Here is a 15092-nt window from a genome sequence, read left to right as displayed (position 1 = left end):
CGAAATAATATATTAAAATTATTAGAATTACCTAAAGTATTACCAGCATTAAAATTAATAGAAATCATTGATAATTTAATGTTATCATTTAATAAGAAATATCAAAAAGAATTTCGGAAATTATTCATAAAAATTAATTCTAATGATAATCCGAATAACTTTTATTTAAAGGCTTCTGCTAATATATTATTTACTGGTGGATCTAAAGAGATAATTATTGAATTAATTAAATATTTACCAAAAATATTTAAAGAAAAATCCGAATTTTCATGTCAAAAACTTTCAATATGTTTTGATTCTATTACTAAATCAATTGATAAAATTAAAGATAACCTTAACATAATTAAATATTTAATTTGGGTTACATTATTATCTTCAAATCATATTAATTCAATGTTACGAATTTCTGCAACTAATTTATTATATAAATGTGTAAAAGTTATTTTCGATTCTAAAGAAACTTTAGATTCAATTTATAAATCTTCTTTCATTAAAAATAATCAAATTAAAACAGAAATTCGGAAATTTGAAAATGAATTAAATATAAGTTTCAAACGTAATTTCCATCAATCATTTGCTATAAGTTTAATTCATACTGTTGAAGAAATTGATTCAAGACAAATTTCGTTATCTCTTTATAACTTATGTTATAAACATTTAAAGAAAAGTCCAAAGAATTCGATACATTTCATAATCCCTATAATTACTTTTGGTAATGATGAATCTTTAAAGAACTTAAAGTTAAAAGGTTCGAAAGCTAAAAGTATTGGAGAAATTATATTTAACGCTATAAATGATTTCACTGCTCCAACGAAAGCAGTGTTAATTAAAACAATGACAAATTATTTCGGACAAAGAACGTGTAATCAAAGTGTTGAATCACTTTCTAAAATTCTCGTTTTTGCTTCAAGGAAATACCAAATTTATTTCACAAAGGAAATAGTCGATGACTTGTTTTCGAAATGTGAAAAAATGTTACAAACAGAAAATGATATAAAAAGAGTCGACGTAATATCCGAACTGGCAGCTGCTTTGTTGAGTATCGAACTAAAGGAAGAAAATAGATATGAAGAGCTGTATGAAAAAATTAACTTCCAGAAAGTGGAAGAAACAAAAATGAATGGAATGGTGTCCGGCGCACTAAATGTTTTGGCGAATAGCGCCTAAGTGATGGAGGAAATAATAAAAAGGGAAAAAAAATTTTTTTTGTCAATGTGACTTTGAAATATTAAAATGCATTTTGTTTTTGAAGCATTAAAATGGATTCACAATAGCAATTCGAGAATGATTTCAAAAATAAATAATTCAAATTATAATATATAATTTTTTTATTGTTTCTGTTTTTCCTCTTTAGATGTTTTTCGATATTTATCCAAATATATAATTATTTTCATTATTTGTTAACATTTTTCGCACTATTGTTTTCAGTTAAAAGACATTTTTACCTATTTCTTTAAATATAGAATATCTAAATAAACTTTTTTAGCATTGATATCATTTCTTTTTTATTTATGTATAAACTATTTCTTTTATAAATAGAATAAGTTTTCATCACTAGGAAAAAAAGTATGATATTTAAATGTAATCCAACTTCACGCAATATTTGAATAATAAGAAATAAAGAAACATTAAACTTATAGAACAAATGCCTTTAATTTCTTCAATAAGCTGATTCACTTTTTGATGGGATATTTGGCTTGATCATGAATTGGCACTTTTACACGACCTTGAACCTGAAAATTTAGGAAATGACTGAAGAAGTTGTGTTTCCACAAACATTGGCTATGTTCGACTGCGGTGAATCAAGAGGTGAAATACATTTTGCTGTTAATAAGGATGCAAATGGGAATTTACTTGCAGATGGAGAGGATGATCTCTACCAATATCTAGCATTACCATCAGATGTTGTTTGTAGCGGGACAATATTTGTTAGAAATAATAAAACAGGCGCAATTAAAGCAATTCCTGTAGACAAATTTATTCAAATCTCTCGACAATGCAAGATTCAAAATTATAGGAAAATCGAAACAGCTGACACCGCTGATCTTGTTAACAGATTCGGTACGAGACAAGCTAAGAGAATTTATAATATGCGTCTTGGTCCAGTAAGTTCTAAATAAATTTATAAATAATTCATTAATTAATTCTTATAATTAAAACTACAAGTACTACATCAAATAATACACCAATTTTTTATGATGTATAATATTTTAACAAAATGAATTAAATTTCAATTTCTTGAGCCTTATTCAAATTTTTCTTCTTTACTCATCACATGATGTTCTTTATATACATTTTCAATTTTGTAATGGAAATAGCAAATGTATTAAAAATTCAATTAATTTCATTTTACAAAAACAATTGTGAAATTTCACACATTTGTCTGCAGACATTTGTTTTATTAATTTAGTTCATTCCCATCATTGCTGCCTGCTGCGCCTGAGCCATTGCAGTATTTTCCTCTAATTTCTGTGTGACCGATTTCTTATTTACTGGGTTACCGTTTTCATCTCTTTTTATCAAACCAGAGACAATATCATCGACTCTTAGTAATGATATTGCGCATTCAAAAGCGGTTTTGTAAACCTGTGATTTCACCGCTAACGTATCCCATACGTTAATTTTCCTCATGTCCTCAATTTCGCCGGTTAAACCGTTTATGCCCATATAATATTTGTTAGGGTCTTCTGAATGTATTGACCTCAATTTTGTGAGCACTTTCATCGGTGAAGCGCCACAATTTTGTATTAATGTTCGTGGAATAACTTCAAACGCTACAGCTGCGGCTATGTATGCCATTTGTTCGACTGAGTCCAATTGTCCGCACTTCTTTCTTAATGCTGCAGACACAGATACTTCAGTCGCACCGCCGCCAGGTAATAGCGATGGCTCCTTAAGCAAATTCTTGGCAACTTTTAACGCGTCGTCCATAATACGGAACATTTCCAAGAGTACATCTTTCGTTGGACCGCGTAATAACATTGTGCATGCTTTAGGATTCTCGCATTGATCAAAGACTGACCACCATTCGTCGCCGAACTTACGGCATTCGTATAATCCGCATTTTGTACCTAAATCAGATTCAACTGCTTCATGTGGATCTGAGACAATTGTCGCCCCACAACATAACGCGATTCGGTCCAAATGTACTTTTTGGAATCTTCTTAATGCTGTGATTCCGGCCTCGCTTAAGTAATGTAATGCCAAATCGCTGACGCCTTTTTCAGCTAATACTAAGTCACAACCTGTTGCAATGACTGCGTCACAAAGGTCTTTGACTTGTGCTTCTTCTTCTGCTAATACATTTGCGTAATCATTTTCGCCACTGATTTCTATGTTTGTAATGCTTTCGCCTTTACGATATTCTAATCCACAGTCGAGAATTAAAATTTTTGGATGTTCAATACGACGACGCATGTTCGAATGTAAGACATCTTTGTTAATCATTGTGCCTTTCATAACATATGAATCTTCGATTTCTCCGCCCGGAATACGTTCAATTCGAAGGTTACGTTTAAGGTCAACAGTTCCGTCGTCGGTTCTGATCGTTCTGACAGCATCGAGCGCTAATTTGGCAATTAAGTCGGACCATCTTGATAAGAACTTGGTGCCAATTGCGGATTTGATGATGCCAAGCATTTCGGCATCACTTGTGTTGTCGATTGGTTTTTTGATTGTCTTAAGATGTTCAAGTGCATCATCAAGTGCTTTACGAAGACCTGAAATAAGAATATGTGGATGAATACCGTCTTTTACATGTTTTTCAAGAACAGAAAGAAGTTCTCCTGCAAGAACAACAACAGATGTGGTACCATCTCCAACTTCTTCATCTTGACCACGTGCAAGTTCAATAATGGATTTTGCAGCTGGATGGCCAACATCAATTTCACGAAGGATAGAATTTCCATCATTTGTAATAACAAGTGTACCCATTGAATCGAGGATCATTTTAAGCATTGCTTGTGGACCAAGGCATGTACGAATAACATCAGCAGTGTTCTTAGCTGCTGCAATACAAGATAACTGTGCTTTGCGACCAGTGTCTCTTTTTGTTGTTTGATTAAGTACAATGATGGGTGATTGCATAGTGGCCAGACAAATCACCCCCAAAATAAACGTTCTCTGACGAAAGTTTTTTTCTACAAAAAGTGACGTCGGTGGTTTATATCACTTTTTGAATAAATTTCTTTGTGCAAAAAGTTTGAAGCCTTGTGTGGTCAGCACCAGAAATCAGCCACATGCATGAAAAAGAAAAGCAAATGAAATAAAACAGAAAAGTAACGAAGGAAATAATAATGAGATATATATGTAGAAAATAATATTAAAGAATTCAATTTGTGTTCAAAGAAATTAATGAAAAGCAAAAGAAAAATAATTTTTCTCTGTGCCTTGGCTTTGGGTATTATTTGAATATCGAAAAATTTGAGTAATTTGTTTAAAATCGATCATCAAAGTAACGCAAAAAAATCACCTCACCTTTACCAAAATCACCTCATCTTTACGATGATGTTCACAATTTTCTGTGAACATAACTTTACGATGTACTAAATTTTGAAAAAATTCAATTTTCAATTCACCAATTGTCCTCGGCGATGATCATCACTAAAATTTCTTGCATGTAAAAATTCTTTGTATGTATTCCAAAATTCTGTATGACTTATAATTATTTGACCACCATTAAAATTTGAGGACAAACCTGATTGGCATTTTAATATATTCAGTATAAAAATAAAATAATATAACATCTAAGGTTAAATTCCCATTAACTATGCTGTAGACTGATTAGTTATACATTATACGAAATAAATAGGATTTTTTCGTAAAAAGATCAGCGTTATTTTTTGTTTGAGAATTACGCACAAATTCCTTTGCAATCTGAACCGATTTTAACCGCAATCACAGAATTTAGAGATGTTTCGACTTAAAATAGACGGTTATTCTCAAAAAAAATCTGAAAGGTTTTTTATTGTTGCTTTTTCAATAAAATAAACGTGTTTTACATCCATGAAAAAATTGTGATGGTAAAACTGTATCACCCCTCAAACGAATTCAAAAATCAGGATATTCACACTCAATTTTGTATGGATGATTACAATCACAGAAAGTGTGATCAATGTACAATCAATTTTCAAAGAACTTTGAAAATTTTTGAAAACAACGGATATCTATTTCGGTCATCTCCTCTTCCAATGGATAAGATGACCCATTTTGCTCAGCGGACCTTATTTTTATTCCTGTCCAATGAGGTAGATGAAGCATTCCCTCAAGCGTCAACAAATGAAAAAAAGCAAATTGTCAACATCTCTTTCATGTACATCAATTCTAACATTGGAATCGATCAAGTTTCAGTAGAAATCAGGAACAACAAAAGTTATTTTGGAATGATTCAAAAAATTATGCAAATTAGAAATGAAAACAATGTTATATACCCATCCAAGCCAATAAATTTCCCCAATTTTTATTACAGTAAAAGAAGTCCAAAATGGACTCAGTATGAAGACCTTAGGCTTCTTTGCGGGGTTTTAAAATATGGCCCAAAAAACTGGAAATCAATATCTGCCTTTCTTGGAGAAACTAGATCAAGTGGCCAATGTAATCAACGTTGGAGCCGCACCATAAATCCTGAAATCAAACACACAAAATGGACAGAAAGTGAGGACAAACTTCTTTTACATCTTGTACAACAAGGCATTACCCGCTGGAAACAAATATCACAATCCATCCCAGGGCGTACTGATCTTCAATGCCGCTATCGTCATAAGCAGTTGATGAATATAGAGCAACATACATCTACAGATAAAGTTGAAGAACCGCCGCCACCAAATATAAAAGAAGTCAAACCGAATACTGACACAACACTCAAGCGGATCTTTCTACCTCATATCATACCAAGCCCAAACGGCACAATAACAGACACAAAACCACCGAACGTTGGCACTACCAAAATCATTCATTCATGTCATCGTAAAGTTATAGTCCAAGAAACACCAAAAAACACAAACTGATAATATTCATGTATTATTTATTGGTTTGTTTTTCTTTTTCTTGCTCATTTCCGACATACTTTCAATAAAACGAAGGTTTGGAATAAACATCAAAAGTGTATCGGAAAAATCAAGAATAGCGCCCGATGGAAGTCTGCATGTCGCTGTAGGTAGAATGAGTGCTCCATTAACTCTAAAAGGAACGGTTCCAATGTTTTCTAAATAAAAATTGTAATCTTGCATGAATGATAGTATTGCTTGGTTTCGCGAGATGTGCAACGAATTCGATGGACACTCAAGAAGAAGATTCACATCGCAATGGCTACCACGGCCAATAAGAATGGTACGACGGTGCATTGTGTATTCATATGTTTCACTTCGAAGAAGTGCTAACGTTGAATCATCATTATTTGGAAATGCATAAAACTGAAGATTATGTTGAAGATATGAAATACTTTCATCTAATACATCGTGGTTCTCCATTATGCCATGACGAGTTGGATAATTAACAGGAGATGAATTTGTATGGGTCATGTATGTATGAAATTGAAACTCATCGATGGTTTGATTGGTAAATCTTGTAATTATGTTCTGTTTTTGTGTTTCATCTAGTAATTCTAACTCTTGGATTCTTTGGATTATTGATTCGCGAGAATGTATTTGTTTAAAATTAGAAATAAATTTTTGTATAAAGTCATCAAGTGAAATGGTGTCCTTAAGACGAATATATGTCAATAATAAATAGTCTTCTTCAAGATCAAATTTGACTTTGATATCAATATCTTCGGGTTTAAAAACAACTTCAGGAGGAGCATGAAGGATTGAATGCCAGTGTGATTTTATTTCTGATTTTGTATATTGTTGAAGTGGATTCAAAATTTGAAGTTCATCAAAAGGAACATAAAGTGACCCAATTATAAGTGATTTAACTCCATCATTGTTTAGCTCTTTGGTGATATCTTCTATTTCTGGTTGGGATGGTTTGATTGTTAGAACAGAATCCATTCCTTTTTTAACGGTTCCCTAATATCGGCCGTTAAATTTATCTAAAAGTGTCAATTGATTGAATGATATTTTATCGTTAGAAGAATGGAAGAATATCAGGAATTGAATGATACTTTTTATGAGATTGATTCCATGATTTCATTTGGAAAAAATGTAGGTGACGAAGAGGCAGTTATTAGAGGACATAAATTTATTGATGGTAAATTATTATATCTTGTAAATGAAGAATGGAGGGATCTTGAATCAATATCTTGTATTGCTTTTATACGTAATTATTGGCATGAAAAAGAGCATTCAATTAACACTCCACTAGATCCAAATAGCAAAATTCTCTTTGTTAAAATTGATTCAAATCATGAAAAAGTATATGGCGTATTAATGAATGAAGAAATACACCTTTTTTCTACCGAAGAAATTTTAAAATTTTCACCTAACCTACTCATAGATTATTTCGAAGAACATTTCACTGAGTAGAAATTGTAACACTTATTAACTGACTTTGTAAAAAAAACACTATAATCAAACCCAGATCTATCCAGATGGGATTTATATTTGGTTAAATCATTTTATCTCGAATATCACCCAAAGAAATTTATTTGTTTTTATTAAAGAATATACCAATTTTAATATAAACATTGAATCTAAATCAAAATAAAAAATCAGATTTTGTTAAGGAACAACCTTATCTATTTTCGTGAGTGTGCAGAATTTGTTTTATCCAAAAAATATGTATATTTTTAGTCTTTTTCACCTAGGCTTCGAGTTTAAAAACTAGTCGCTTCCAGAAGTATCATTTTTATTTCATATTAATAAATTCGGACTATTTGTAATTTTTTAATTGATTAAAGAGTTTTATATTTCTCCTAACAAAGAACATGAAAACTCTTTCTTTTTCTTTAAGAGACCGCAATTCTAGTACAATATGTTTGTATTTTATTAATTATGAACATTGAATTTATGTTTTCACAAAAAAGTATTTTCCGCTTGAATGAATAATTAGGCCACAAACATGTTTGAAAAGAAGGATCATCAATCAAACAAAATTGATATAGCACCGGAAAAATAAGGATACAAATCCGGTACAATTTTTTCACCAGAAATTGAAAGGCATTAATTTAAAAAGTTTATTCAAAATGTATCTCACTCTAGACCGAGAAAAGTGACATAAAAAAAATGAGCGAAGAAACACCAAAATTCAAGGTTGTTTTTGTTGGAGACACAACAGTTGGTAAAACATCAATTATTCAGAAATATCTCAATATTGATAAGACAATTACATCAACTCTTGGTGCAACTTCAACTAGAATTGATGCAACTTTCAATGACTTTGAAATGATAATGAATGTATGGGATACTGCTGGCCAAGACAACTTTAGAAACTTAGTCCCTGTTTATGCTAAAGGTTCACACGCAGTTGTAATTGTGTTTGACCTTGCAAATAAAACAACATATGAACATGTAAATGACTGGTACAATTACTTAATTCAGCACGTGCAGGGTTTTAAATGTATTGTTGTTGCTAATAAATCAGATTTAACTCCATCAATTGATATAAACGATGCTTATGCTTGGGCCTCTGATCATAACGCGGAATTAATTAAAGCTTCTGCAGTTGATGGTACAAATATTGAAGAAATTTTTGAAACAATTTCAAAACAACTATATGAACTTTATCATGAAAAAGGAACCGAAGAAACAGTAGCAAAAGATGAAGGTGATCAAAGTAAAGAGCCTGAACCTAAAAAGGAAGTTAATCTAAATCAAAAGGAGAAAGAAAAAAAGGGAGGTTGTTGTTAATGACATCTACATTTTCACTTCAATGAATAAACAAAATGTCTTGTTTTATTTTATCTGACCAGGCTCAATTTTTTAGCTTATTATTTCTTTATTTGTGGAAAAAAGAAGAAATTTGTTGTTTTCGAAAATTGTGGAGAAACCACGCAAACAATATTTCAATACATTTTAATCATTTTCCCTATCAATTATTGATTTTAAGGGTTTACTTAGTCAATGACTTCTAATTATGGTAAAATTTTATATTTGTATAAAGTATTCAAAAGCGTTCATCGGTTAAAGCGGTTTTCTGATCAACCATTAGAATGGAAGATTTTGAGGGAGTTGATATAGAAACTTTAGAAGCAATGCTTCTCAGCGAGCAATCAAAAACTAGTGAGCTTGAAGCGGAATACAGGAAATTGGAATTAGAAGTTCAAAAATTATCAATTCATGTTGAGCAAAAAGAGGAAAATTTAATCGCGCTTTTCAACAAAAAAATCAAAAAACTAAAGGAGAGGAATGCAGCTTTTTCGTTAGATATTCAAAAAGAAAAAGATTTAATTAATCAAGCTGAACAACAATATCAAGCATCTCTTAAACAAAGCGAAAAATTATCACAAACAACTTCCCATCATGAAAATCAAATATGCCCTGAATTAGAAGCACAAATAGCATATTTACAACAGGAAATCGAAAAAGTTCGAAATTGTCAATTCAAACAGGAAGAAGCAGAAAGCAAATTAGCTAAATTGCAATCTGAACTCGAAGAACGTGGTAAGATATGCGAAAATCAACTTTGCGATTTCACCAATGAGATCGAAGAACTCATTCGCTATAACAATAACATACTTGAACAAATTGGACAAATTCAGAAAGAACAAGAAACCAGTAGCAGTTCATCAGAAGGTTCCACCAGAATTCCTGTTCAAGTTGGAAAGAAGCATCGCCAAGGATACTCGTCGCTTCCGGTAAAAAGGAAAAAGAGGAAAGTTCACCACTCATAACAGATCTCATTGGAGATGAAAATGTCTCAATTTTAGTTTATAAATATCGTTTTCGTGTACACGAAATTAACATAAATAAGTAAAAATATAATTAAAAGTATGACCAAATTTCAGAGAGCTCAAAAAGAAAAACCATAAAAATATAAGAAGATATAATAAAATTTTTCAAATTTCTGATTTTTATATAATTGATTTTTCACCAAGATTAAAATTTCATGGGAAGATGCTCATAAGTAGTAAAACAGTAAATAGAGCTTTCAGGTAGAAAACATGTTAAAAAATCATGGTTTTATTTTGCGAAATATCCTTGGTTAAATGATTTTGTTTTGCTACATAATCACTTAATGTAAATTGAGTGTGATGATCAAAAATCATTGAAATAATGTTGTGTGCTTTCAATTATTTGGAGGTTTTTCTTGGTTATCAAAATATCACTCAAAAATTGGTGCAACGCAGAAATCAATTTTCAAAAGCTAAAACTATGGTTTCTTTTTTTCAGTAAGCTTACCTTATTTTTTTTTGGATTTCCTGTATGATTGCACACCACAATATCTATTTATTAAGTAAATTTTGTTTTTGTAGTTGTTTCAACGACAAGCACGCAATCGGCTTCAAGATCTTTCATTATTTTTTCCTTTAAGCAGTATTACATCATTTTTCCTGATTTTTTTTGTTTTATATGTCAATGAAATTAATAATTCATCAATGAGTTATTACATATGTAATAAACCCTAACAAAATTCATTTATAAATTTTGGTCTGTTATGTTGTCATGTTCCTTAACATTTGAAGAACTTTATGAAAGCTTCAACACTTACCATAACTTAATATAAGGAATACCCAGATAAAACATGGTTCGATTGAAATATTGATACCATATGGCATTTTTATATTGGCTTAACATAATATTTGTTATCATTAGTAATGATGTATTATCAATCCAAGTTTTTACCTTTGAATACGATCAAAATTATTTGTTGTTATTGTTGTTGAAGAAAGGTTATAAACCATTTGATTAGCAATGTCCAAATTTAAGATATATAATTTTTTCACTTCGCTTAATTAATGTTCATTTTTCATAGAGTAAAAGTATAGAGTTTTTTAGAATACCTGAAGAAATAAATATTTTTTCTTTGAATAATTATGATATTTTTATGATAAAAATGTTGAAACAATCATTAAATTTTCCTGCAACTAAAAATGGATATTGTTAAATTTTCTGGCTTCTATAAGATATTTTATCAGAATAAAGATATTGAAACAATTGCTGTTACACAAGCAACAACTGATGAAAAAGACCCATTCGCTGCTGCAGATTTCAACGAAGATCATTTTGTTATTATATAAAGGTTAAATTTAACACTCTTGCATTATATGTGTTACAACATAGTCAATTCTAATATTCCTTATTAAATCATTTCCTTAATAGTAAAAACATTTTTATAAATTTATGTGATTTAATATAATTATTTGTACCATTACCAAATTATGAGTATTTTTCGTAATTAATGTGCGCATATTTTTTTCGACTTTCGTGTGCACTAATTCCATTACAAATTATGAGTATATCTCTTAAATATTTTATGCACATTTTTGGCGACTTTCGTGTGCACTAATTCCATTAAAAATTATGAGTATTTTTCATTAATGTGCGCATATTTTTTTCGATTTTCGTGCTCACTAATTCCATTACAAATTATGAGTATATCTCTTAAATATTTTATGCACATTTTTGGCGACTTTCGTGTGCACTAATTCCATTACAAATTATGAGTAAACAAAATTAAATAAAATAAAAAATCAAATTCTACAAATAGCGAAGTTTTACTTTATCATCAACTTTATATTTTTCATTTTTCCCTCTTTTATACTATTTATATTCTTTTCGTAAGTTTCCTCATCCAAATTTCCTTCTTTTCCATCTTCCATTAACATCGAAACATTACCTTCGCCAACGAAAGTTTTCACCTTCTCTTGGAATTCATTAAATTTCATATTCTTCTTTATGATGAACACGTTTCCTTTCATCAACTTCTCGTTCATTATCTTCACGAATATTCTTCCTTCTTCGTATTTAATTATTTCCGCCTCCATATTTCCATTCCGTAACAACGCGTTATGTAATTGTCTTGCCTTTTGATACACCGAAGTTTGATCCGTTATAGCTAATTTCGATATATCTATGTTACATTTATGATATATCTCTGTTGGTACAAATTTCGATGATATCGAAAATTCCATTGGTTTATCACCATTATATACATTTGTAGTATTTTCATTATAACTATTCCGATTAAATTGTCCACTACTTCTTGTATGAGATCGACGACTTGGTATTGGTGGATGATCGAATCTTGGCTTACTTTTCGAATTATATAAATCTTGAACGGCCGGAATTGATTGTGGATTCAAATTAGACATTGATCTTGTCGATTTCGTTTGTCGTGTATTATTAGTATTAAGATTATTATTATTTAAATGCTTACTAACAGGTGTGTTCTTATTCAAGTTTATCGGCTCCATCACTTTCCGGGGTGCTCCGGGGCCGTTTATGTCCTTCAGATTCGCGTGATCAATTATCATTGAACTTGTTCTCTTTTTCATTGATTCTTTAGTGTTTTCTCGAGCGGATAATAATGGTGGTACATTATTTTGGTTAATTCGATCGATAGAATTAGTACGTATTAATGGGGAATTCTCCTTACTAGGTGAAGAAGATTTACTACTATGAGTATCACCAAGTTGTAATGTGATAACAACTCGATCATCATTCTTTTGCTTTCGAGATCTCGGAACATATTCACGCGTTTCTGAAAAGCCTTCTTCAGTATCAACAATATAAGCACAAGCTATTGGTGAATCATTTGAACCAAATGAACCACCATAAAGAATAGCTCGATTATCATTTAATTGGACTAATGATGAACGATAAAATGTTTTTGGTACATTACCAAATTGATCGAATTGTAAAAGTGAATAATTTTTAAGATCAATGATTAAATTATCTATAGGTGTTATAGAGTAACCACCAATGATCATTATATAATCGCCAAATATAAATGAACAATGTGAATGACGATTAATTAAATTAGTTTTATCATTTTGATTTATGTTATGACTTGTCCAAACTTTTTTATCAATATCATATTCTAAGAAATCATTATAAATTTTCTTTTTGTTTTTACCAGCAATTACTATCATTAAGTTTTTACCATTTGTATTACTATATGTAGCTGTATGTAACATTCGAGGATCAGGTGGATTTTCAGCATTTTGTATTTCTTCGATTTGATTATTTGTTGGATCAAATATTAATATATCATTAAAATATTTATGTGAATTCCTTCCACCGAAGAATATGATTTTATTATTATATACTATTGATGAATGACCGAATCGAGAATATTCTTTTAATTGAATCTCTTCCCATTTATTATCATCGATTATATATTTCCAAATACTTCCAAATAATTTACTTTTAGTTTTACATCCAAATGAAACATATATTATATTATTAATAATATTAACAGTAAAGAATGAACGTGAAGAAATTGGTGTTGGTTCACTACTCCATTGATTATTTTCGATGTCATATTTAATTAATGAGAAATTAGAATCAATACTTCCAATGAAATATGCACATCCATTATAATAACATCCGCCAATATTATTCGATGGATAAATAGTTTCACCTAATTCAATGTCAGTCCATTTAACAAATTTATGTTCACATAATATATTCGATAATAATGGTGAACGTAATTGATTAAAGGAATCGAACCAAATTGACTTCTCGGAATGATCTTTAAACTCAATAATATATTCTTTGCCTTCACTAAAGACAACTATTGATTCACTTGTCGGATATCCATTCATAAATTGAAATGAATCAATATCAGACTTCATAATATCAGTGTTTGTCTTTTTACCTTTCGATGCTAATACAACTAAATCAGTAAATAAATATAATATCGATGAACCTATTTTAGGTTTTGTTATTTTAACTGGTAATTGATGTATTACTTCTCGACCTTCTTCTAAGATATCTATTCCAGGTAATTCTTTTTGTATTGATTCCATTAATATTAATTGCTTGACTCGATGTGACGTTTTATCAATGTCTTTATTCGAATCATCCATTCGTTGTAATGCTAACGCTAATAATTTTTTGTCTGGATGGAAATCGGGAGTGTTCTTATTAAGATCACGTAATAATAATGGATAACGTGGATATCGTTGTACTGGTGTAACATAATATGATAAAAAGTCACGCCCATTTTCTTCAGGATTATTCTCTTCAATGTCATTATACTTACTGGCAAAAAAGGCTGAACGTGTAAGCTTGTTCTTAATTAACTCATCAATGGTCTTATAATTGGATATAAAAGATAAGCTCTTCTTGAACATGTCAATGTACTTCAGAAAAAGTTTCCCAAATTCAGTGGGATAACCGATTTTTTGTGATTTAAGCTCTTCAAGCAGTTTCGAATGAATGCCAAGCAAAACTGGAATATCACGGAAGGCTAACTTGTATTGGATGTTGTCAAAGAGTTTGGCTTCTTTGAATTGAACTGACCAATATGTATTTAATTGGCCAATGTCATGTACAAAGGATTGTTCACTACTAAGAACCTCAGCAGCAAGTAGGCATCGAGTCTTAATGCTTTTTAATACAGATTCAGGAACAGTAGCATAGAAAATGATATGATTTGTTTTGGAGTACTCATAAAGTTCACTGAAAGGGACATCATCACCGATTTCCGTGTCACCTTTTTTGATGGTGCCTGATGTTGAATCTGGGAAAAATTGAGAGATACATTTATCTTTTAAATCTTTGCCTTTCCACTTTTTAATGTCTTCTTCTGAAAAGGAAACTTCCATAAGTGGAAAATCTTCCTTTAAATCTGTGGTTATTTGTACGTAAATAGCGTTAGAAATTTCATTTTTGTCACTGATAAAATAATAAGCAGGAGGAATCTCATACTTCCCAAGTCTTCTTTCTTGCTTTACTTCGTTGTTCGAGACAAAAGAATACGTGCTTAAATTGAGTTTCTCTCGATAAAACGGATTGTTAAAAGATATGTATTCCTTTTGTACTTTCAACTCAGCACATAGTTGGGTGTTAGTCATTTTCTGTAGTTGAGCTTCTTGAATGCATTGGATTGCTTCGTTGGATCGATAAAATGGGATCCACATCTAACCTGCTCCTTTTTACAAAGCTGCTTACCCACTTTTTGTATTGTAGGTTGAGTTGAACCATTCAAAAAAACCGATCATCGATATAAAAATATTTCATTGAATTCTTTCTGATTGATAGGGTGAT

The 15092-nt window shown here is 30.6% G+C and overlaps 7 protein-coding genes across 7 annotated transcripts; 4 read left to right on the top strand and 3 right to left on the bottom strand.

The window, feature by feature from the left end:
• Positions 1 to 1748: 1748 nt before the first annotated feature.
• Positions 1749 to 2120, top strand: GO595_003681 (uncharacterized protein; the record flags this gene model as incomplete). Its single annotated transcript, XM_067916728.1, has 1 exon — positions 1749 to 2120. The coding sequence occupies one exon, from the start codon at positions 1749 to 1751 to the stop codon at positions 2118 to 2120; it is 372 nt and encodes a 123-aa protein (XP_067775968.1).
• Positions 2121 to 2406: 286 nt separating this feature from the next.
• On the bottom strand, positions 2407 to 4086 carry GO595_003680 (chaperonin-containing T-complex gamma subunit Cct3; the record flags this gene model as incomplete). The annotated part of the gene is made up of 1 exon (XM_067916727.1): positions 2407 to 4086. The coding sequence occupies one exon, from the start codon at positions 4084 to 4086 to the stop codon at positions 2407 to 2409; it is 1680 nt and encodes a 559-aa protein (XP_067775967.1).
• A 1103-nt stretch (positions 4087 to 5189) lies between these two features.
• Positions 5190 to 6005, top strand: GO595_003679 (Myb-like DNA-binding domain containing protein; the record flags this gene model as incomplete). Its single annotated transcript, XM_067916726.1, has 1 exon — positions 5190 to 6005. The coding sequence occupies one exon, from the start codon at positions 5190 to 5192 to the stop codon at positions 6003 to 6005; it is 816 nt and encodes a 271-aa protein (XP_067775966.1).
• Positions 6006 to 6011: 6 nt separating this feature from the next.
• GO595_003678 (microspherule protein 1) lies at positions 6012 to 6989 on the bottom strand (the record flags this gene model as incomplete). Its single annotated transcript, XM_067916725.1, has 1 exon — positions 6012 to 6989. The coding sequence occupies one exon, from the start codon at positions 6987 to 6989 to the stop codon at positions 6012 to 6014; it is 978 nt and encodes a 325-aa protein (XP_067775965.1).
• A 1173-nt stretch (positions 6990 to 8162) lies between these two features.
• Positions 8163 to 8786, top strand: GO595_003677 (Ras family protein; the record flags this gene model as incomplete). Its single annotated transcript, XM_067916724.1, has 1 exon — positions 8163 to 8786. One exon carries the CDS (start codon positions 8163 to 8165, stop codon positions 8784 to 8786), a length of 624 nt encoding a protein of 207 aa, XP_067775964.1.
• Positions 8787 to 9088: 302 nt separating this feature from the next.
• GO595_003676 (uncharacterized protein) lies at positions 9089 to 9769 on the top strand (the record flags this gene model as incomplete). Its single annotated transcript, XM_067916723.1, has 1 exon — positions 9089 to 9769. The coding sequence occupies one exon, from the start codon at positions 9089 to 9091 to the stop codon at positions 9767 to 9769; it is 681 nt and encodes a 226-aa protein (XP_067775963.1).
• A 1824-nt stretch (positions 9770 to 11593) lies between these two features.
• GO595_003675 (Kelch motif family protein) lies at positions 11594 to 14899 on the bottom strand (the record flags this gene model as incomplete). Its single annotated transcript, XM_067916721.1, has 1 exon — positions 11594 to 14899. The coding sequence occupies one exon, from the start codon at positions 14897 to 14899 to the stop codon at positions 11594 to 11596; it is 3306 nt and encodes a 1101-aa protein (XP_067775962.1).
• Positions 14900 to 15092: the final 193 nt, after the last annotated feature.

This window comes from Histomonas meleagridis, assembly GCF_020186115.1.
Source record: "Histomonas meleagridis strain 2922-C6/04-10x chromosome Unknown contig_23, whole genome shotgun sequence".
Lineage (NCBI taxonomy): Eukaryota > Parabasalia > Tritrichomonadida > Dientamoebidae > Histomonas > Histomonas meleagridis.
The sequence above is the reverse complement of the archived record's forward strand: the minus strand, read 5'-3'. Positions and strand labels throughout refer to the sequence as shown.